Genomic DNA, 20,958 nt, shown 5'->3' on the forward strand with positions numbered 1-20,958 from the left:
ACGCACAAGAACTGCAAGACGATAGAATGGACACGGCCTTGTTCCTTGCAATGAAAAATAAGACTCCTACCACACCATGCAGTGATTTCACTGCTCAAATTAAAGCTATGGGGAACGACAAACCGACGTGACAGTGAGACTGCAGCCACTACAGCAACAAAAGTCAAGAATTCTTCCAACAAAAATTAACAAAGAAAGAATATAAAGCTGTTTAAATACGAATACCAGGAGGGAAAAGCCTATGCGGTCTAGGCGTTGGCTTCGCGAGCACCCCTGAGCGCGTGCTTTTCTATTTGGCAGTGTTGTGTGTTCAGTCGGCAGCGCTTAAATGCCTGCCCGAGGAACCTAGCACAAATTTAAACCAAAGCTACTGCATGGCTTGTGATAGACGAACGCCCATAGCGCAGAATTCGCGAGCACAAGCCCTCCGGTGCTGGACGACTCGAAATCCCCAGTGCGGTCACTGCTGTCACTTGCCAGTCATGGCTGGAGATGTGACGCATCCCAAGCACGGTGTGAACAGCGTCTTTTCACGGCGAGACATCGAAATTTTCGAGCGTTGGTTCAGATGGTAAGTTCTCGAATCTAAAACGCATGTTCTCGGCGTAAGCTACACTTGGCATGCACCCCGGCCATTGAGGTTGTGTGGAGGTAGATTTAAAGAAGCCCTGGAGCTGTTTTGTGCACGATAAGTAAATATGCAGCCGCTCATTCAAACAGACAACCACTGGCCGGAGTCAAGACTAAGCAGCATCTCCTGCAAAGTTTTAAAAGAAAATTGTATATTTATCCTTTAGAACGATCATATGGTAACTACAGGCGAAGCTTCCTCGTAGTACGCAGTGGCTGAGAGAAAGAAAGAAAGAAAGAAAGAAAGAAAGAAAGGTGAAAAACAATTCCGGCAGAAACCATCTCCGGATGACTTAATGCGAAAATGCAGCGACACATCTTATTGCCATCGCCGAAACGCGTCGTGTATGAGCTAGGCGTGTACTTCAGCCGAGCCCCTCTTTCGCGCTTCCCGCGCCGGAAGCGCGAAGCGCGCATCTAGCGGCGCCGCCGCGAAGTCCCCGCGACATGTCTGAATATGTATGACACGGGTTCAGTTCTGCCTAGCATCGGATAATTTTTTTTTTTTTTTTTTTTTTGTCATTGAAGAGCAGCACATGCCCAGTGACCCAAGTTAGCGTGAAATAGGTTCACTGAATAACGGCACAAGCTCAGAAACTCAAGTTGATTTTGAGCCCGGTTCCCTCAGTATAGCAAATCGATGTTCTACCCATTAGACATGGACTCCCAAGTTGGTGTGAAAGAGGTTATAGATACAGACGAACATATTGAAAAATGTGTGAACTTTCCAAAGAATGCTAATCGCATTAAAATGGGTAACACGGCATCTGGCGGCACAGAAAATGACGACTATGCTATATAATGCAGATAACAAAGTTCAGACAATGTCTTGCTAAGGTGATTATGGGCGGACGTGGCAGGCAGTGTTTCCATGCTTCGCATACAGCAGAGCATATTTAGTGCAGTATAGACACGGCAGAGAGAAGGGTATATAGTGCAAAGACGTAGCACCTACTGCCTCTGAGTGCTGGTAATTGCGCCAATGGCACTCATAGATGCACTGATCATGGAAAAGATAGTCAAGAGATACTTAATATATAAAATATCTGCTCAGGGCATCTTTAGAATGATTTCAGCTAACAATTAATATGAACGCATGCTGCCTAAACAAACCTACAGTTTATGTTACCTGGTTTTGGTTTGCAGTGGGGATCCAAAGGAAACTGGTGATCTAGATGCGGAAGGCCTCAAACGCCTGTGGACGAGTCTTCAAATGGACGTAACACAGATGTCTGCCAAGTGGTTAATTGCCCTAGCAGATGACAACAGGAATGGGAAGCTTAACTTTGGGGAGGTATGTGCACATTGCTCCTCTACACGACACACGCGTTTCATACTGGAATGCATTCTGCTGCAGTTCCTGTACCTGTGGATGATGGCAGCTGAAAACTCCGAGTTCCAGTCAACACCTGAAGGGCAGGCCATGCTGCGAACCATGCAAGCCTTCGAAATTTACCCTGTTGCTTCTGAAAAAAAGCAAAGCTCCTGCTACACTTTAAATCCATGGGTAAAACCATAGTGATGCATATGTATGAACTAAGACCATTTTCCTATGCCTTATGCACTTTTTATTTGAATCTCTACCGTTACAATTGGCATCTTTCCTAAAGGTACGGTCAAGATTTCTGGACCAGGGAGATGAAGGGCGACCCTTGGATGTAAAGCTGCCCGAGTCTCGAATACAAGAAGCACGAGAACTATGCCAGGGAGCTGCTAAGCAGCGGGCAGCATTCATAGCTCAGGCAAAGTCACATTACGAAGGTAAATGTGAAGCATATGCTTTCTGTCAGACCATTCGCTATGGTCAGCATTGTGTTTGCAGGAAGCACTCGAATGCAGCACAAGGTCCATGCAGAGCGCAGAGCAGAATTCATCAAATGGGCACGCACAACTTTTGAAGATGACAAAGTTCTGCAGAAGAACCGTCCAGGTGAAAGTGAGCATGAAGAACCGATCACGTACCACGACGCTTCCGTATGCCCAGTGATGAGCAAGTCATCCCCTGCTATCAGCGAGTTCTCTCTAGACCAGTGTTCTTTCCTGGCCGACTGGTTTCACAGGTACCTATACAAAGTAACCATATAAATTTTCTGGTACATAACAGTGCTATGAGCAGGTTGTAAATTTTTAGTCGTAGCAGCCAGATAGTGCATTATATGCAAGCTTCCTGTGCTTTGTGTCCTTCGTGTTATTCTTCCATCGCCATTACTGTCCTGATTGTCTGCTACGACTAGTCTAGCTAATCCTGCATGTGCCCATGATTCGTAGCATGCGTGCGCTTCTTATATGCTTAATTGCTTGTGTTCATAACATATGGTTGTTTACAATGAGGGCAAGCAAGGCAGTGGACATCCTGAGCCTGCTAGAGGAGGCACAGATTTGCCTCATAGTGTCAGGTCTTCTGTAGAATTTGGAGATGACGAACGACAAGTAATCTAGAATTATGTCATGTGTATTGGTGAGGTTAAAGCTATAGAATACTGAGTGCCTGCTTTCGTCTCCTTAATTTTTGATGGGTAGCTCTAAAAGCTTGGCTACCTTGCAGTTATAGCTGGTATAGAGCTAAAACATGAGCTGATGAGGGCACTGAAAAGCAGGGTACATTAGAGTTACTCTATATGCTCCCTACGCCCTGTGGGAGCCATATATAGTAACTCTCGGGTACATGGCTTTCAGTAAGTTAAGTACCTCCTCGCTATTTCCTCTTTGTGTCACATCAAACCTGCATATGCTGTGTATGACTCTAAGCAGAATGGCTGTCATCTGCTATTAGTACTCGTGCCAGAAGACGAAAATATTGAGAGAGAATGAGACAGATGAAGCAAGACAGGGTGCAATAATGAAGAGAAAGCAAGGTGACGGTCCGAACCCACTTGTCTTCTTGCTTCAAGGCGTTCGTCTGCCGCTAGAACAGAGCCTGCTTCACTTTAACCAAAGGCGCTTGTCTTTTCACACCCATTATTCATCAAGTTTGTCATGAAGATTTGCAAGGCTTAAAGAAGTACACAGCCTTTCCTTTAACTTCTTTTTTCTAATACAATTCGTTTTCAGATGGGATATGAACAAGGATGGCTTGCTTGATGGGCACGAAATTGGGAACATGTTTCACTGCCTGCGAATTCCCATCAGCCCAAGTGCCTTGCAGGCTATTGTCCAATACTTTGATGAGGACATGGACGGCAAGCTAAACTTTCGCGAGGTTGGTGGCACAAGCACTGAGCTGGGTGGCAGACCTCCCACCTGACAATTGTCTTCCTTGCAGTTCTTGCTCATGTGGCGTGCAGCAATATATGACCCAGATTTTCAACGCACTGCCGAGGGATGCAAAATGGTCAAGCACATGCGAATACACAACCTGCTGCCAAACCAAGCAAAGAAGCCAGCATGGGTTAGCATGCATTTATGTATCCTTCTGTATCTTTCCTGTCGCCTGACTACCTGTGTGACAATAATGAATTATGCAGTATTGTTTTGCGCAATTGAACATATAGCTGAACAAATCTCTTTTACATGTGCTGTGAGTGTAACTGTAGAGCCTCTGCTGGCACACACATACAGATGCACATATTAGTAGAGTCAAACCTGGATATAAAATTATCCAATCTGACGAAGAATATATATGTAAAACGTTATTTGCCAATATGAGCTTGTAACAAATGTCGGGTTATAATGAATATTGGATATAATGAAGAGATTGTCATGTTGCAAGCAACTTCATTGATAACGTACATTCAGCTTGTAGACAAGGTGCATGTTTATAAGCAAAAATAGTAGACTATGGTGATGATTTTATTTTCTGTGCACCTATTTGAATAATAATAGTTTCAAAGTAACTTTCAAAAGCTTGGCCACTTCTATTAATATTTTTTTTTTGTTTACACAATTTAAGTTAATCTTATTGCCTTTTTTTGTCCGCATGAAATGTGACGGCAGCAGAGTCACATCTTCATGACACCATGCCCTGCTGCTTGCGAAACAGCGAAAAAGCTAAAATATATCCCTGACTTCAACCACATCTCAAGCCATGGAATGAAACATTGTATTGAAACACATATATAAAATGTGTCGCTCTCTATTTATCATCTACAAGTGCTTAAAACATGACATGAGCTCAGCCTGCAAGGTATCAATGCACTTAATACACCAGTCAAGTTGAAAGCTTCCAATAAATAAACTGCAAGATCAGTCAGGCAATTGGCATGTTGAGGCTCTTGTTATTGTTATGGCAGACGAAGAGGGGCTTAGGGACTGTTACATTCAATTAGCAGGACGCATTAACTGTCAAGTCTGTGTCACTCAATTCTGAGAATGCCATAAGGACTAGTTAAGAAGTTGTTCACATGTGGACATAAAAAATTTATCTGATCTGCTAGATCAACGGGAAATAATTGCTTGCAAGTTTCTTGCAGCATGGTCAGGCTAGCAGCATTGTTAATACTTGCATCCAACAGGCTGTCACTAATGGCATGTTCGGGTGGTCGTTTCATGGCTCTCTGGCCATGCTATGAAGGTGGTGAAAAACGGCGTTAAAACTGTGTTATGAGAATGACCGGGTATGGAAGTGGTGATCCTGCTTCCTTTTAATCAGAGGAGCCCACTTATGCTAGTAGTAGTGCTTAGTTGCTTTTTTACATTACCTTTATAGCACTGCCAGAGTGCTCCGAAATATCATCTGAATATGCCATAACAAAAGTAAGGGGGGGGGGGGGGGTGTTCAGGGTGTTGGGCCCTGTTAATCTCATCTCATCGCCTGTTAATCACATCCAAGGTGTAAGAAATATAATTCAGGTGTTGATACTCGCCGCCCGCCACGGCGGAGAGTGCGCACAGATAGTGAGTGTTCGCTCTAGCCCATCGGCCCCTGAGCCGTAACCTAGGCAACCTAGGCCATTGCTTGCTGGAGTCTCATTGAACGCCCGTCCCCCCCGCATGCCCGCCAGTTTTGCACTGAACAATATCTGGTCGTGCCATTGCGCAGTGTGTCAACACCTTTATATTCCTTACACCGTGATCACATCTCATCATTCAGGCATCTTCAATCGTCCCTTCGTCTTGTATGTCTACAGTTGCCGATCACCAGTGAGAGGGTCAACCCTTCCCAACAAAAATTGAAAATAACCACATTAAATACTACCTAGCAACAAAAATGCAAAGATTATCAATTTTTAAGCGTTAGCAACAAGAATGCAGTGACTATCAATCTTTAAGAGCAAAATGAACCTTTGCAAGGAATGTCAAGTCAAGCTACATAAGAACAATGGCCTATTCTGTTAGCTGTGTGTTATTGGTTAAGCTTCTAAATTATATTAGTTTGTTATTCCTTTTGTTCATGCACAAATGCACAAGCATGCACATGCACAGTGAGGAGCTCATGTACACATGGGATTCCCCTAGTGCACAAGGAGATTTTAGCTCTCTGCACACCTAGATGGAGAGAGAGTTTAATGGAAGTTGAAGATGTCAACCCTGCTATATGCAGGGCTTGCTACTTCAGATGAGGTGTTTAAGATCAAATGAAGAGGAGAAAAGCAAAACAGGAGCGTCATCAAAAAACGAAAACTATGGAATAAACAAACAAATACCGAAATTGTGCATACCTGGGCCAGTCGATGCATGGCATGAAGCAGCACCAATGCTAAGGTGGCGATGAGTGGCGCCTGTTCGTATGTGAGAAGGAAACAAGATGTTCCGTCTTTATCTTACCTTTCATTCTACTTAGCATTGCCGCTTCTAGTTAACATTTCTCTTTAGTGCCCCTTGAAAAAGCAACACAATAGTTTTTTTTTTAAGCCCACGCATGGCAGAGAGTAAGAAATAAAAAAGGTAATTGTCGCCCAGCAGATTAATGAGCAGGTGGCCTCGGTCGAGGCCACCTCCGTCAGTGTGCTTGATGGCGGATAAGGTGTACGCTGCCAGGTATCCCTGTTGCTGGGGTGGATCATCATAGTCAGCCATCCAGGGCTGAGAGGTAGGGATAAAGAGGTGCGATAAGGAAGTGTACGAGGCGGAGGGTGGCATGTCTACAGGATATGTCACAGATCTACAGGTCAGGTAGTCGCCGAAGTGTATGCATGGAGGGGGATAGATGTTGGGGAAACTTCTACATGTTCTGGCTCTATGCCCTGATCCAGTAGCGTACCCAGGATCTCTGCCAGGGGGGGGGTTGACAGTTTGCCAATACCATCTAAATAGCACTAATTTCAGCTTCTTCACGGGAAATTGTCAAAAAATTCGCTTTTTGTGAGTGTGCAGACGATTGCGTGTTTTACATTTTAGTTGCAGTACTCAAATGCGCAAGGAAAGAAAAGGGGTTAAACAAAAGAGGGGGGTTAAGTCGGCCTCAGGTAGGGGTGGGTTACAACCCCCAAACCCCCCCCCCGTCGGTGCGCCACTGCCCTGATCATTTACGCCCAGTCACACAGTTGCGTGGCATTTTGTTTCTGTGCAAATAAGTGCCATACGTGCCAATTGCGGCATCAATGTTCCTGATGCATTAGTGTTTGGCCAGTGAATCAACACCATTAAAATCTGGCAATTCCAAAAGGATGCGTCTTTACTCTCACCTGTTTCAGGCACTATGGTAGGAAAGAAACATAAGTACAAAAAAAATGAAGAAAAAAAAAACTATGCCAGCAGGCTCAATAATACATGCAACGTCGCCACATCACAAGGGATGGTGCTGTGCAGCACTATTTCGGTTTGGTGCTTTTTAGTGCTCCTAAAAAATAAGAACTATGCCAGCAGACTCATTAATACATGCAACGTCGCCACATCACAAGGGATGGTGCTGTGCAGCACTATTTCGGTTTGGTGCTTTTTAGTGCTCCTAAACTGATTTAGGCAATATTTTAGAAACAACTTGACGTATTAAAGGGAGGGAGCTATGAGAAATGCAATGAAATAGGAAACTGTCCATCTTACAGTACACACAAAGCTACAAGGGAAACTTATAGGTGTTTCTCAGAAAGTATTGTCAAGAGAACTGTACTATGCTGTCAGGTGGATGAAAATTCCCCGTTTCATAAACCTTGCTCCCTTCCTCATGCTTGCGAATTTCCATCAAACCGATTTAAAAAAAAAGTGTAATACTTACGAATGCATGAAACAAAAAGTAAAAATGGATTCAGCCTTACGACTTCCTTGCATATTTGACAAGTCATACCTGGCTCCACCAGCAGGTGCACAAAGCACATCACGAATATTTTTGGCATGAGGAGCTTGCGACTTGCAGTGCCGGGTTAGTGTGTCACAGAAGCAGCAGTGATGGTACCACATTAAAAGGACACTAAAGAGAAAAATGATTTAGCCTTTATTAGTAAATTACCTTTCTACAATGCCAAAAAAAGCCACCCTTAATTACCATACAAACAGGCTTGGTAAGCTATAAAAGCCGCAAGACTGGTGGTGATGCCACCTTGAAGTTTCCACACCAGCTTGCCGTGACGTCACCGATTGTTGGCACATGCTGGGGCATAGTTAGTTGTTCATCGGTAAAGATGGACTATATTGTATTCTAAGCATATAAAGATTGAACTTGGCAAGTTTCATGATCTTTTACTGAGCCAAGGAGGCTCAAGTATGAAAAAATGGTTTGAAATCCATGATCGTCACAGTGACATACAGGCGGTACTGTGGTTTTGGTGCGAACTTTGAAAAGTGGAACTTGACCGTTATTTTTTCTGCTAATTATCAACATCTTATTGCGAAATTAATGAAAATTTGAGTTTTCAAAGAATACTCTATCAGTCTAAACTGATTTAGAGTTTCTGTTTAGTGTCCCTTTAAGTACGCATGCAAAGTTTACTCATCTGATGTCCCGTTTTGCGGCAACTTTCATGTGTGGTTTGCTGACCAAGGGCTCTCTTCCTGTGCAGTGACCACGGAAGTGCCACCGGAGAAGCGCCACATGATGAAACAGAAATGAGACGGCAGAGACCATTTCATTTGTTACACCTCCTCGTTTTTATTTACGTTACTAATAACTTATGTGTATCACTGCTCTGCGTGGTATGGACAAAATAAAAATAAAAACATGAGAAGAAACGGGATAAAAAGGGGGAAGAAAAACTGCGAAGGGGTCAAACCGAGCCCGACACACCCCCCGGCCACCTCCGAGGCGCCCCTCGGTGGATGCCACTATGTACAGGTTTGGGTAGCCAAGGGGGAGGTCGAGGGGTGCAAGGGGACCATGGCCACACCCCTATTTTTCTTTACAACCAGCCACAAACAGACAATGGAAACCAGGTGACATAAACACCTTTTTTTTTTTTCCTCTTCCACACATTAAAAATGGAGCGCACATGTGAACAATGATTGGAGTAGCAGAGAACAGAAATAGAGAACGGTTGTTTGGTTAAGGTAGTGGAGTGTCCCTTCCTACACATTTTTTTTTTTCTTATCTGCACGCGCGCGCAGGTCGCATCGAAACGAAGTGAAAATCGCGCCCTGGTGTGAGAAACGACTGGGAGACTTTCCCCGCGGCAACATGTAGTAAACGTTGTTTGACGACACACCGGCTGGTAGTAGTATATAGATAGAGACTCCTTTGAAAAATGGCTTGAGCAAACGGGAGAAAAACAGCAAGGAGGACTCGGCGCCCCATTTTTTTCTTTCTTTTTTCCCTGCACACACTTAGGTGCATCATGTTCTTTCTTCCCAAAGCTCCTTCTCATCTCTCTCTCTCTTTTTTTTTGTTTTTGTTTTCTCTCGCAATGCCTTCCTTACCTGTGCATCTGTCTGAAAAACCTCTGCCAGGATTTCAAAATTAAAAAGTAAACACCAATAGGCATGTGGCAAAACCTTCCTACGTACTATTAGTTAAATGAAAGCGTAACACTATGCTAAACGCAATACCTGCTACTAAACAAGCACAACGCCCAATGTATTTCTTTTCTGTTTTGGCGCTGCCACTGTGTTTGCCGATTAAAAAGCACTTGACGACTATACACGTGAGCAAACTATAAATTTTGCTTTTGATTCACTGGGTAAAAAAGCAACTAAAAAAGAAAACCTTCACATCTCGTGACCTCCTATCGATCGATGACCAGCGTCCCGACCTATCCAGACTGCCGTGCGCCTCCAAGCAAGCTTATTTTCCACTTTGAAACATGTGAGGTGTGGCTTGAAAAGACATCACAAAGAATTGTTTTTTCCCCCTTTTCCTTTAAAATTTTGAAGAGAAAGGTTTTTGTTGTTGAATGTACAGACAATACAATACACACGTAGCAGCTTATGTACAAAATTTACAGTCGCGATAGACTACTGCTTGCCTCCCCCAAAACAACGAGGGGGTGGGGTGGGGAAAAAAAAAATCTTGTCCCCGTAAGCAAGAAAAAAACATTCATCACCTTGTAAAGCATGAATAAAATGCACAAAAGTTCATTCTACCACAATAACAAAAGAAAAAAAAGTTAAAAACTATGCCAGGTACAATCTTCTTTTCTTCTGTACAACTAAACACAATGAATGAAAATGAGATGTGAGAACCAGAAGACCGCTGTACACTATCTGAACAATCTTAAGTGACCGACGATAGAAAAAAAGACAGAAAAAAGCCGCTTAATGCTTCTTTACATCATCAATGCAACGTATTGTCCATGTCGGCGAAAAAGAAAATGGTGTAAGATGCAACAACACAATGTACACAGGGTACGCAAAAAAAAAAAAAAAAAAAAACCTCACGATCCTGGGGGGGTTTCTACGGCTCGCATCTCGCTCTCCACAACCATGTTTTTGTTTCTTTTGTTGTTGTTTACATAGCGAAGCAGGAGCTCGTGACAACACTCGGTACGACGACGTGTCCCTTCCACACAGCTTGCACACCATTTATGTAACGTGTATGTGTGTGTGTGTGGCAATGAAATCCCTGACTTGAAAACATCTCACCTCTTTCTTCTATGAGTGAACATTATACAGAAACTGTACAATACTACTGTTGTCAATATGCACACACCTACATACATACGTACATACATACACACACATGCATTGGACAACAGTTTTTGCAGGAGAGCATGTTTTCTTCTCACCTTAGCTAATAATATGTACAAACTGAAAATCTTTGCCTTATTTACTTATATCACATGGTAGTTTGAGCCTGCATCTATATATAGCGTATTTTTTTTCTTCTTCGCATTCTCTGCACATCTCTTTCCCTTTCTTTCTTTTTTTTTTCTTCTTTCACCTGTTCCAACGTTCAAACCGGCCTTCCACGTTAAAGACTGGCGATGCTCTCTTAACTGGAGATTATTACTTCATATACATAATATGTATATATATATATATACTGTATGTTTACATACATAAATATATGTACACATGCACATCAATCAGTTATGTACAAGACAGATAATGACAGGAGCACTCTCGACAAAACGAAAACACCTTTCCCTACCGCCCAAACCCCCCCTCCCCGGTGCGCAAGTGTCCCCACACATTCTTCGATTTGCCCGACCCCACCCAAAAGGCCGACCCAAATGCAATGCGACATAGTTACTCCTCTCTTCCAACAACGAAAAAACAGGGGCGAAGACGAGGGACGGCAGCAACCAACTGCGTGCACGGTGCTCAAGACGGCGACACAGAATCCCAGGGAAAAACAGACGGTGGCAGCGGCGGGTCGGGCGGGGGTGGGGGGGGGGGGGCTGGGTCGTGGTGGTGGTGGCGCGGGCTGCCGTCCCTCTAGTCTCCAATAAAACTCTCTGCGCCGTATATGCAAGTGGCCAAAAGATAACGAAGTTGTTAGCAGAGCACCATTGGTTTCTTGGGTTTTGGTTTTTTTTTTCTTCTCTTTCGCGTGCGTGCGGAACAACGGACTTCACACTTCACAGTCTTTGTTGTCGAGGACAAGTGACGACGAGATCTTTTGTTGTGGATAGCGGGGAGGAACGGGTCGTCTCCATCCCACCCTCCCCTGGTTCACACTGTGGCAATGATGACCAACAAGTGGGCGATGTCGCTGACAGCTGTGCAGCAGGTCTGGTGCGATGCGTGCGAGGTTCTCGTTGGAGAACTCACAGGAAGGAAAAATGTGGATCACATAGGCTGGCTGCAAAAGTTGGAGAGAGAAGGAAAAGTCTCAGTACATTTCCTGGCCTTTAGACACAATGTGATTGCACACGAAAAGAGGTGCACAGATGTACAGCAGTGGTCCACTGTTAAAGTGAACGTGCACTTAGTATTCTGACATCGGGATCACTGACATGTGGCGTAAAGGTGCATAGACTAATATTTTAACATATAAATGTAATGTCCAATCGATCACATCGGTAACTTCTTTGCAATAAAGGTGGAATGTTGGTTATACAGGCTATATTACTGAATATATATTTTCTTTAACAAGGGACCATAGTGTAGGGCACAAATGAAATACAGACGGGACAACTAAAGAAACGAACACCAGGAATTCATCTGATAAACGTATAAGCGCACAATTTGTCTTCTGCTACAAAAAAAAAAAGAAAAGAAGAAGAAAGAAAGAAAAGATGAACATGCACATCGAAGTTCCAATCAACCAAAGTAACACATCCCCTACCTCGGAAGATATTGCTGTTCCGATTTGTATTTTTTTGTACGGGTTTCAATTTGTTCCTGAGAATACAGCGAAATCCTGATAATTCAAAAACTATAATTCAAATTGATGGATTATTCGAACTGTTTTGTTGGTCCCAGCATGCATTTTTGTATGCTATGTATCGAAAACGCTTGACGGTGCTAGAGACAGAGACACATACAACATGGGCGCCATACCTCGTACGTGTTTTGTCCCTGCTGCTAGTGCCGTCAAGTGTTTTTGATATGTGTGACCATCTCGCTCAATGCAAGATATTACATGCAATGTAATCACGTCTAGTTTTTTAAGAGATAGTTTCGCAAATAAGCTTTTGCTGAAGACGAGCTCTGTCTGCTGTTTATAGATGTTGCAAGCACCCAAAACACACATTTCCATGCATTGGATGGGAGAAGTCACAAATGTATGAGAGTGTATTTATGAGTTACCTCAACTTTCTGCTGCTGCCTTACACATTTTAAACTGTATGCAAACAAGAAATAAGTGCCATAATTGAAACCTTGACAGGCTCTACATCACCACTTCTGTTATAGCAGTAGCCTTAGTTCACGAATCAAGCATTTCTCTATGCACGGCTGCAGTGCGCCATTTATCTAGTGCTCAGATTAGCTAGCTACTTTTTCAAATGTTTTCACTTTAAACTACAAGTCACCAAAAAATAACTATGCTATTATCGAAACCATAATAGGCCCTACAGTTAACTGAAGCAAAGCATGGCCAGCCAATGAAGCGTTTCCTGTCTCAGGGCTGGTGCACCGATTACTACTACTGCTCGGCTAAGATGCTCACCTGCTGAGAGCCAGGTGCAGCCGCATTGACAATGCCAGCAGCCTGCTTTAGCTGCAGGTAATTGATGAATCCATTGCGTAGATTGTTGGACTGCTGCAGCACGTCCATGTGGTCTCGTCCGCAAGGTAGGGCCAGGAGGATGCAGTGCTCGTCCACCATCTGGAACCAAGAGGCACACACGATGCAGACTCGATGCCAGTTACTTGCGGATCTTGCAGCAGCACTCGGTATCTTTCATTTGCCAACCGGGACTGTCAAAGGCTGCCTGAGGTACTACTTTCAGGTAATAAGAATTGGAGTATGTAGCTCCTCGGGCAGTCCTGGACAGACCAGGATCAATATATCGAAGAAAACCATAATGAATTAATTAGTCTCTAGCAGCTGCACAGTGCCCGGTTGAAGTGGCAAATGGGCGTTGTGTGTGTGGGCTTTCTGTCGGCTATGTGGAATGCCTGCTTTAGACATATGGACCTGCCTGAGTGCAGAACAAGGCTGACTGCAGCCTGGTCAATTTCACTGATAATTGGTACTTTGCACGTGGCTACTGTTCATGCACTGGCCTGGCAACAAGATGCAGTAGATGCTACAAGTGGCCCAAGAGAACTGCTCACATTTCACTTTCTCACTAAAAAGACATTTTCAGGTAGCTTCTGCGCGCAGAGCTAGCTGCTCTCCTTCCTTCACCATTTTTCTGTCCTTCCCAATACTACTACTGACCAATGTTCAGGCGCTGACTGTGCACAAGATGGTTAACAGTACAGTCAACATGCTTTCAACTTGTTAGCAATCTTTCTTTCACTAGCCACAAATCTCAGGCAGTAATCACTGCAATCACTGTGTCATCATTATCATCATTGGCTGGTGCTGGTCAATGAGAATATCTTCTCGTGTCACAGAAATTTCATGAATACAAGCCTAGATGTGCCATGCAGTGGAAAAGGCTCGGCTTAGGATGACTGTTTCAGTGACTTATTGAATTATGAGGCAAAGCAACATAGGGGCTATGAGATGTGCCACAGAAGAGGGCTCCAGATTAATTTCCATTACCAAGAGTTGTCTAGTGGACGACCAATAGCTTGGTACATGAGCGCTACTGCATTCCACCCCCACCAAAATTCACCCACAGTATACCTGGAAATTGAAACCACTACCACAAGCTCAGCAGCGGACCATAACCCCAACACAACTGTTGCAGGTTTAATAACGTTTGCTAGCAGGGTAGCTGGTGATGTATTCTTTGTGGCAGTGTTACATCACACACAAAGTAGGAAATTGTTCTTTTGTGTGTGGGCCGTAACACTGCTATGAAGAGTGCATTTCTATCCCCCTGGATATGAAAATAGCAATGAAACTCACCTGCATTTTTCGAGCTACTCCTTCAAGCTGGGTCTGCTCAAGCCGCATGCGCTGCGCGATGCGGACTGGTGGTGTGCAGCCGTCGGTCATGGGTGGAAGTGATGCAACAGCAATCCTCGAGTTGCCCGACACGAAGTGCATTTGCACGGCTGCTTGGTCGTTCTTTAGGGCTAGCAGACCTTGCCACATGACAGGGTAGCGCTGCACACACACCCGCACACACACACAAGATCAGTGTTTCAGTAATCAGTGAGGGCACTTCAACTCATTAAAGAGAAAAGCTGTTATTAGTTTCGTTTTAGTGAGAACTGGTAAGCTAGTTTGCTCTTTACATCAACTTTAAAAGGCCTGTATTATCTTATTGTCATTGTGTTCAATGTTAGACATGGTTTCTAGACCATCTTTACACTGGTTCTATGAACTGCTGCGACACTGCACACAACATTTTTTTATCCAGCAGTATGCAGCTCACGACAGCAGGTTTTGCTGCCAGCTACAGTATACTTGCACTGTAAGATGTGGAACAAGAGGATTTAACCTAGCATAGGTCAAGTACAAGTGTCATCTTTTACTCTGTATCCTTGTCCTGATGTCGCTTATTTTTCATTATGACACCTTACCAACTAGTCCAGTTGATGATCCTTCTACAGCGTAGGAACTATATCATCTACCCTTGTCCCTGTGTATACATTGTAAGTGCTCAAGTGTATAGATTATGTGGAGGCCCAGGAATCCATCCTGTACAGCTTCCGTAATTTATTTTACACGTGACAACACAATGCATTACATGGTCACATTCAGTTTTGCAATGTACACTCCTATCTGTATATCCTAGAAATTTTTTTTTCTGCTATATACAACGGTGATTGCTAAATGTGAGGCCTAACAAAAAGATGCCATTAAGCAGATGGGCAGACTGCTGCGTGCTTACCTGTAACAGGAAGGAGTCTCCCTGCGGAGGCACTTGGCTGGCATGTGGGGGTGTCTGCGGCTGAGATCGAGGCGCAGCAGGTGGAGGTGCCAAGGCATGTGCGGGCGGTGGCCCGTGGTGCAAGGGCGCCTCGAGGCCCGTCTGGCGTCGCTCGAATGGAATCCCCTTCTTGGCCACGTCGGCCTCCTTCTTGAGGGCCAACGCACCTCCGGGTGAGTGAAGGAAGGGCGGCGAGCCCCCCAGACCCCCCGTTGGTTCGTGGAAGCCCTGGTGGGCAGCGGGGGGCTTGGGGGGCTCGTCCGAGGAAGGACCCTTGTCTGCGGGCCCGAGATGACCGGCCCCCCGCAGACCGTAGGGGCTGGCCACCGCGGGGGAGTCCGTCACTCGCTCCTGCGGTGAGGAGGCCACCCTGGGGCTCGTCTGTCGCAATGGTGGGAACGGTGGCCGCAGCAGCTCCTTGCTGGGGACGTCCTTTGGTGCTCCCTCAGCTATGGTGGGCTCTGCGTCACTTCCTTTGAGGGGTGGTGGTGGACGGCTTTCCTTGGCTACACCCTCGCGAGGCTCAGGCGGCGCTCGGAATCCACCTGGTGGGTATGCAAATCTCAGCCCTTGAGCTTCGGGTGGCAGGGCATAGTGAGGGTGCTGCTGCGCGGCTGCATACAGCATCTGCTGGTGGTGGTGCATGTAGGCCGACAGATCTGGCGTGTGCATGCCCAGGTGGCCTGCCACCAGCAGTTGCTGACCAGGTGGCGGACGCAAGTGCAGCAGCTCTTGGGGCGGTGTGGCAGTGGGGCTGGGGCCACCGACATGCAAGCTCGCTCCCGGTCGCCCCAGTGGCCCACTTCCCATGTACTGCGAGGCAGCTACAGCCAGCTGGTAGTTCTTGTGCTGCTGCATCAGATGTGGATTCTGCAGAAGCTCGGCTATCACACCTCCAGCTGGTGGAGCCACCCCAGTCGAGCCTCCAGTGGCAGCATGCGAGCTTCCAGGCTGTAAATATGGCCATTGACTGAAATCAGCATTTTGTGCCAAGTGAGATACACAAGCTTATGTTGGCAGCCTGTACTTACTACAGTGGAATTTCATTGATACAATCTTCACGGGAACCGGAAAATAAAGCGTATCATCCGAAAATCATATCATCCATCGTATTATCCAACTAAATCATTACATTGGTGGGGGGAGGTAAGAAAAAAAGAAGTATCATCCCGAAAAACGTATTACACAGAATCGTATCGAGGTTCCACTGTACCTACACTAGAAAGTGCCCATCGAAACCTTTTATTCAGTTCTTTCTACGAAGCTGATCTGTATTTCACAAAGCCTTTCTGTTCAGTGCTACAGACTTTACACGGTGCCAGACTTTGTGGCAGTCGTGTAAGTGGGACAATGACAATGTAACAGAAAGCCAATCATAGGTGACTGACCAGTCTCACTATTACTTTTTCGATGCCCTCTGCTGCGAGCACAGAGAGTTGAAAATCAAGCTAGAAACACATGATTGAGCCAGTACTGTATTTCTGCATGTTATTTCCATTTTTCTACGCCTCAGACTGCGGCTGCTACATGCAGCCTCAGGTCATATTATAATCATAACAGAGAGCAAAATGCTCATTAAATATAAATAAAAGGCAACATCTGTGGTGCTTCCAGTGAGTTGCCTAGAGAAGTCGAGTTTTACTCCTCAAAACAGTATATGCAAATTTTTTAAACTTAGACAGCAGTCTTCCTCTAAGTTATATTAGTGGTGCTATGTACATAAGTATCATACAGGCAAACAGGGTTGCCAATGCTCCCTACCACTGGAAACTGGCACAACCCTTTAGGCTTTACATATAGCGAGAAAAAAAAATAAAAAATAAATAGGTGAATTTTTTATGTGAACTGAAGCACAAGTAAAGCAAATGACAATGCAACCCCACAACCGGGGTACGCTGTTGTCAAAGAGTGCATGTGAATCACTCTCGGCTATGAGAGCCAGACTAACCATGCCTGAGGGCTCGTAGCCCCCAAACGGTGGCTGCAGGAAGCCGCCCGTCTGTTTGGCCGCATGCTGCATTCCCGACATGGTCCCCTTGGATCCGACTGGTGTCCTCGGTTCGTGGATCTTTGTGGGTGCTTGGGTCATGATGGCAGGGCCCTGCTGTTGTGGTGGGCCCTGGCTTCTGCTTGGCACGACTCCCTCCACCAGGGTCAGCTGGCGTGGCACAGGGACTGGAGGCGTGCGAGCTGCTGGGCCCACACGTCCCACAGCCTGCGATGGCATGGCAAAGCCCTCGGCCTTGATGTGACTCGTGGCAACCACGTGCGGCTGTTGCGGCTGAAGGTGTTGGGCCACCGACACTGGCACCCCCTTGATCTCGCCTGGATGGTGTGGAGGGTGCAAGCCTGGACCTTGTTGCTGTTGCTGGTGCTGGTGCTGCTGCTGTGGTGGCTGTAGTGGTTGGTGGTGGTGTTGAGACACCTTGTGCTGTGAAGCCTGCTGCTGGGGCACCTGATGCTGCTGTTGCTGCTGCAGCAGCTGCTGGTGGGGCGATGGTCCGTGCAGCTGCGAGTGCTGCTGAGGATGTGACTGGTGTGGCTGAATGTGCTGCTGTGGGTGATGGTGGGGCTGCTGTGCCGCTGGCAGCTGCGTTGGTGGACCCTGAAGAAGATGAAGCAGAAAAAAAAAGGAAGATTAAAAAAAGAAAAAGAGAAGCACAATAAAATTACCAAATACAACAACACACTCACACTATCTTTTTTCTAGGGGTTTGCGAAACTCGAATATCACTAAATCGAGTCAAATAGTGAACGTTCGAATAATTCAATTCGCAAATCGAATATCTACAACTAGATATTTCGAATATTCGATACATTTGGTGTAGAGACACGCACAGTGTCACATATAATGCATGCACCGTGGAGTCCCTCGTTATCGATGCCGCCCAAGCGAGCATTTCATTTCGTTTGCAGCACAAAATAGGCGCCGAGAATGCTGCAGACAGGCCGCCCCGGCTGACACAGTAACGGACTTGGTCATCGGAAGTGCTCCCCGACGTCAGCTCAATGCGGGGATCACACACACAGTGTACCAACGCTGGAATTCGTGCTTCTTTCGTCTCTGCTGTTTTCTTCTCTAATGTTTCACATCACTCTGCAAATTAATTTCTGGAAATTCCTGGCACCTTATGCTGCTTTGATATTTTGTGCGCAGAACATAGGGCACTGGCACAATCAGTACAAGTCCTTCAGGTTTCTCAATTAAACGCTACATTTGTGTGGCCCAATCAAAGACTGGGCAAAATGCACAAACTCTGTATGCATAAGCATGGGCTGCTCACCTCCATCTTTGGCTGGCTGCAGTGCACCTGTGCCGAGTTGGGTCCTCCAACCATCGTGTGTGCAGGACCAGGCATTTTGGTGGCAGCCTCCTGCTGTGGCAGTGATGGTGTCCGTACCACTGAAGGATGCACACCCCTAGCCAGATGCTGCTGTCCCGCCAGGCTGGTGAACGACGATGCGTACTGAGGTCCAATGGGTGGACGGGCTCCCACCCACACGCCCAGTGGAGGCTGACCCAGCGACATAGACTGCTGTCCAAGAGACGCTGGAGGTTGACAAAGGGGTACTGGGGTCTGCCCCACAGACACGGGTGGCTGCCCTATTGACACCGGTGGTTGTCCCAGTGACACCGGTGGTTGTCCCAGTGACACCGGCGGTTGTCCCATAGACGGAGCTGGGGGCTGCCCCAGAGACACGGGGGGTTGTCCCACTGGTGGCAGCGACAGTCCCTTGGCACTGACAAAGTGGGCTGGCATGGCTACTGTTGGCACTGATGTGCTAATTGGCATGCTGCTGGGCGCGTGCTGCTCTGGAATCTTTATGGCTGCCACGGCAGGGCCAACAGGCATCTCAGATGGCTTGCTCACGGCTGCCTCTGGCCGTATGTGAGCAGCAGACACCTTCTGCAGCTCTGATGGTGACATGGTTGTAACAACTGCTTGTGGTGCAGGCCTGCCGTGGATTACAGGGCCTTGCAAGATTGCATGGCTCTTTGCAGCACCAGCATGTGCCAGTACTGGCGGTCGCTGGATAAGTTCAAGCGGAGGTTTGGCTTCCTTCAATTGTGCTTTTGTGTCACCCACAGCATTAGAATGAGATGGAATTGTCCACGATGGAGTGCTTGCTTCTACTGAAGAACTAGCGGGTGCAGGTTTGCAGTCTATGACATTTGCAGCTGTCTGTTGGCTTTGCGGCTTCACAATTCTTGATGGAACTTCACTTTCGGATGCTGCTGCTGGGGCTGCTGGGGCTGCTGGGGCGGCTGCTGCTGCTGCTGCTGCTGCTGCTGCTGCCGCTGCCACTGAGGGTTCTCCATTCTTATTTACGGGTGTGAGGAAGCCAGTGACAGGGTCAATGAGCTCTGTTGGGCTCAATCGTGAGTCATTGTCTTCAGTTTCACAAGGTCCTGCAGAGGCTTTTGTCTTCTGCTCATCCTTGACAGCCACTTGTTCAGGCTTCATTGGTGGCACAGTAATAGTTGCCTGCATAGCTTCTGCGTGAGTTGCTTCTGGCCGAGACTGTTGCTGCGAGGAGAGGTCTTCTTTGGAGGATTCAACTTCGTGGGTAGGTTCTTCTTTCACTCCAGTGTCTTTTGACATTTCTGCCTTGGCTGCAGATCGTGTGAACCTGAAGGACCGCAGAGACATCTTGGATTCTGGTTTGCTAGTGTGCTCTGTATCAGCCACTGAACTCAACGTTTCTACTGCTGGTGGTGGTGGTGGTGGTGGTGGTGGTGGAAGAACAATAGCAGATACAGGAGCAACTGGTTTGCTCTCCTCAACATTATCCTTGACTTTGTTGTCTGCAATGACAAGCACCGGGGTTTCGTTCTTGGCCTTTGTCACTTCAGCGGTGCCCTCTGGCTCGGCCTTTGATGACACCTCCTCGTTCCGCCTACTTGACCTGGTCCTTCGAGCAGCTCGGGTCATCGGTCCTTCCGAGTGCAAGTCACCTTCTTCTTCAGGTGCCTTGAAGTGTCCTGCGAGGTTCAGCAAATATGGGATCAGCCTTACTCATCTGTACCTTATGCCAGCTTAAAATGTTCTGACAATGGCTGCAGCACTACTCTACTAGATAAATGTAACTGTGAATCATGCACATGCACGCACAGTCAAGCCTGCTAATAACAAATGCTTGCACATTGCTTAGTTTGGCTAAGTATGATAATGGGAAAAGCTTTTGGACTGTTGAGAACACCTAGGCAAGCAAAGCCTAATACCACAGACCCCATTACTGGAATTCTGAATATAGTATTTTGCACATACTAACAACAAAAAGCCTCCTGGAGCAATCAGCATGCCTGAAACAAGAGCTTAGGGTATTAACTACAGATATACCCAACGCATGTGGCGGTCTTCTGACGAAGTTTCCATTCAGCTGTCATCACTACCAAAGTTAACAAATTGTGTCATTGAGCTCGCTGTATAATATGTCACAGACTTTTGGCAAACCTGCTTAGCTAGCTGCTATCTCAACCGAATGTTTATGATTAGTGCTTTTGCAGTGTTCATCAATACGGTTGTGGATTGAAATAGGAGTTTTCAGTGAGTCCATTTGCAGTAAAGCTCCAAATGCAGTGAGCGCTTTGCTCAGTCCTGATTGGTTTACTAAAATAGCTCTTTACAGTATGAAGCTTTAT

The 20,958-nt window shown here is 46.1% G+C and overlaps 2 protein-coding genes across 3 annotated transcripts in view; one reads left to right on the top strand and one right to left on the bottom strand.

Moving 5' to 3' along the window:
- Nucleotides 1-239: 239 nt before the first annotated feature.
- Nucleotides 240-8,669, top strand: LOC119446639 (uncharacterized). 2 transcript variants are annotated; one of them, XM_037711130.2, is made up of 8 exons: nucleotides 240-571; nucleotides 1,777-1,924; nucleotides 1,988-2,137; nucleotides 2,241-2,391; nucleotides 2,453-2,690; nucleotides 3,682-3,829; nucleotides 3,893-4,018; nucleotides 8,505-8,669. In XM_037711130.2, exons 1-8 carry the CDS (start codon nucleotides 375-377, stop codon nucleotides 8,505-8,507), a joined length of 1,161 nt encoding a protein of 386 aa, XP_037567058.1. In that variant the 5' UTR covers nucleotides 240-374; the 3' UTR covers nucleotides 8,508-8,669. The 2 variants fall into 2 exon arrangements, with proteins under 2 accessions (XP_037567058.1, XP_049520261.1); XM_049664304.1 differs by lacking the exon at nucleotides 240-571 and adding an exon at nucleotides 1,174-1,315.
- Nucleotides 8,670-10,779: 2,110 nt separating this feature from the next.
- The window catches only part of LOC119446637 (msx2-interacting protein), a 216,908-nt gene continuing 206,729 nt past the window's right edge, over nucleotides 10,780-20,958 (bottom strand). Inside the window, 7 exon segments of the mRNA XM_037711127.2 lie at nucleotides 10,780-11,592; nucleotides 11,594-11,677; nucleotides 12,989-13,147; nucleotides 14,345-14,545; nucleotides 15,276-16,265; nucleotides 17,263-17,919; nucleotides 18,599-20,298. Coding sequence (XP_037567055.2) covers nucleotides 11,548-11,592; nucleotides 11,594-11,677; nucleotides 12,989-13,147; nucleotides 14,345-14,545; nucleotides 15,276-16,265; nucleotides 17,263-17,919; nucleotides 18,599-20,298 — 3,836 coding nt within the window. The 3' untranslated portion in view covers nucleotides 10,780-11,547.

This window comes from Dermacentor silvarum, chromosome 3 (genome assembly GCF_013339745.2).
Source record: "Dermacentor silvarum isolate Dsil-2018 chromosome 3, BIME_Dsil_1.4, whole genome shotgun sequence".
Taxonomy (NCBI): Eukaryota; Metazoa; Arthropoda; class Arachnida; order Ixodida; family Ixodidae; genus Dermacentor; species Dermacentor silvarum.

Bases quoted from the DNA above. Each gene is read 5' to 3' on its own strand.
- LOC119446639 (XM_037711130.2), top strand. From the start codon at position 375: ATGGCTTGTGATAGACGAACGCCCATAGCGCAGAATTCGCGAGCACAA. The intron at 572-1,776 runs GTAAGTTCTCGA...TTTGGTTTGCAG, and splicing joins TTCGAGCGTTGGTTCAGATG to TGGGGATCCAAAGGAAACTG. The intron at 3,830-3,892 runs GTTGGTGGCACA...TCTTCCTTGCAG, and splicing joins GCAAGCTAAACTTTCGCGAG to TTCTTGCTCATGTGGCGTGC.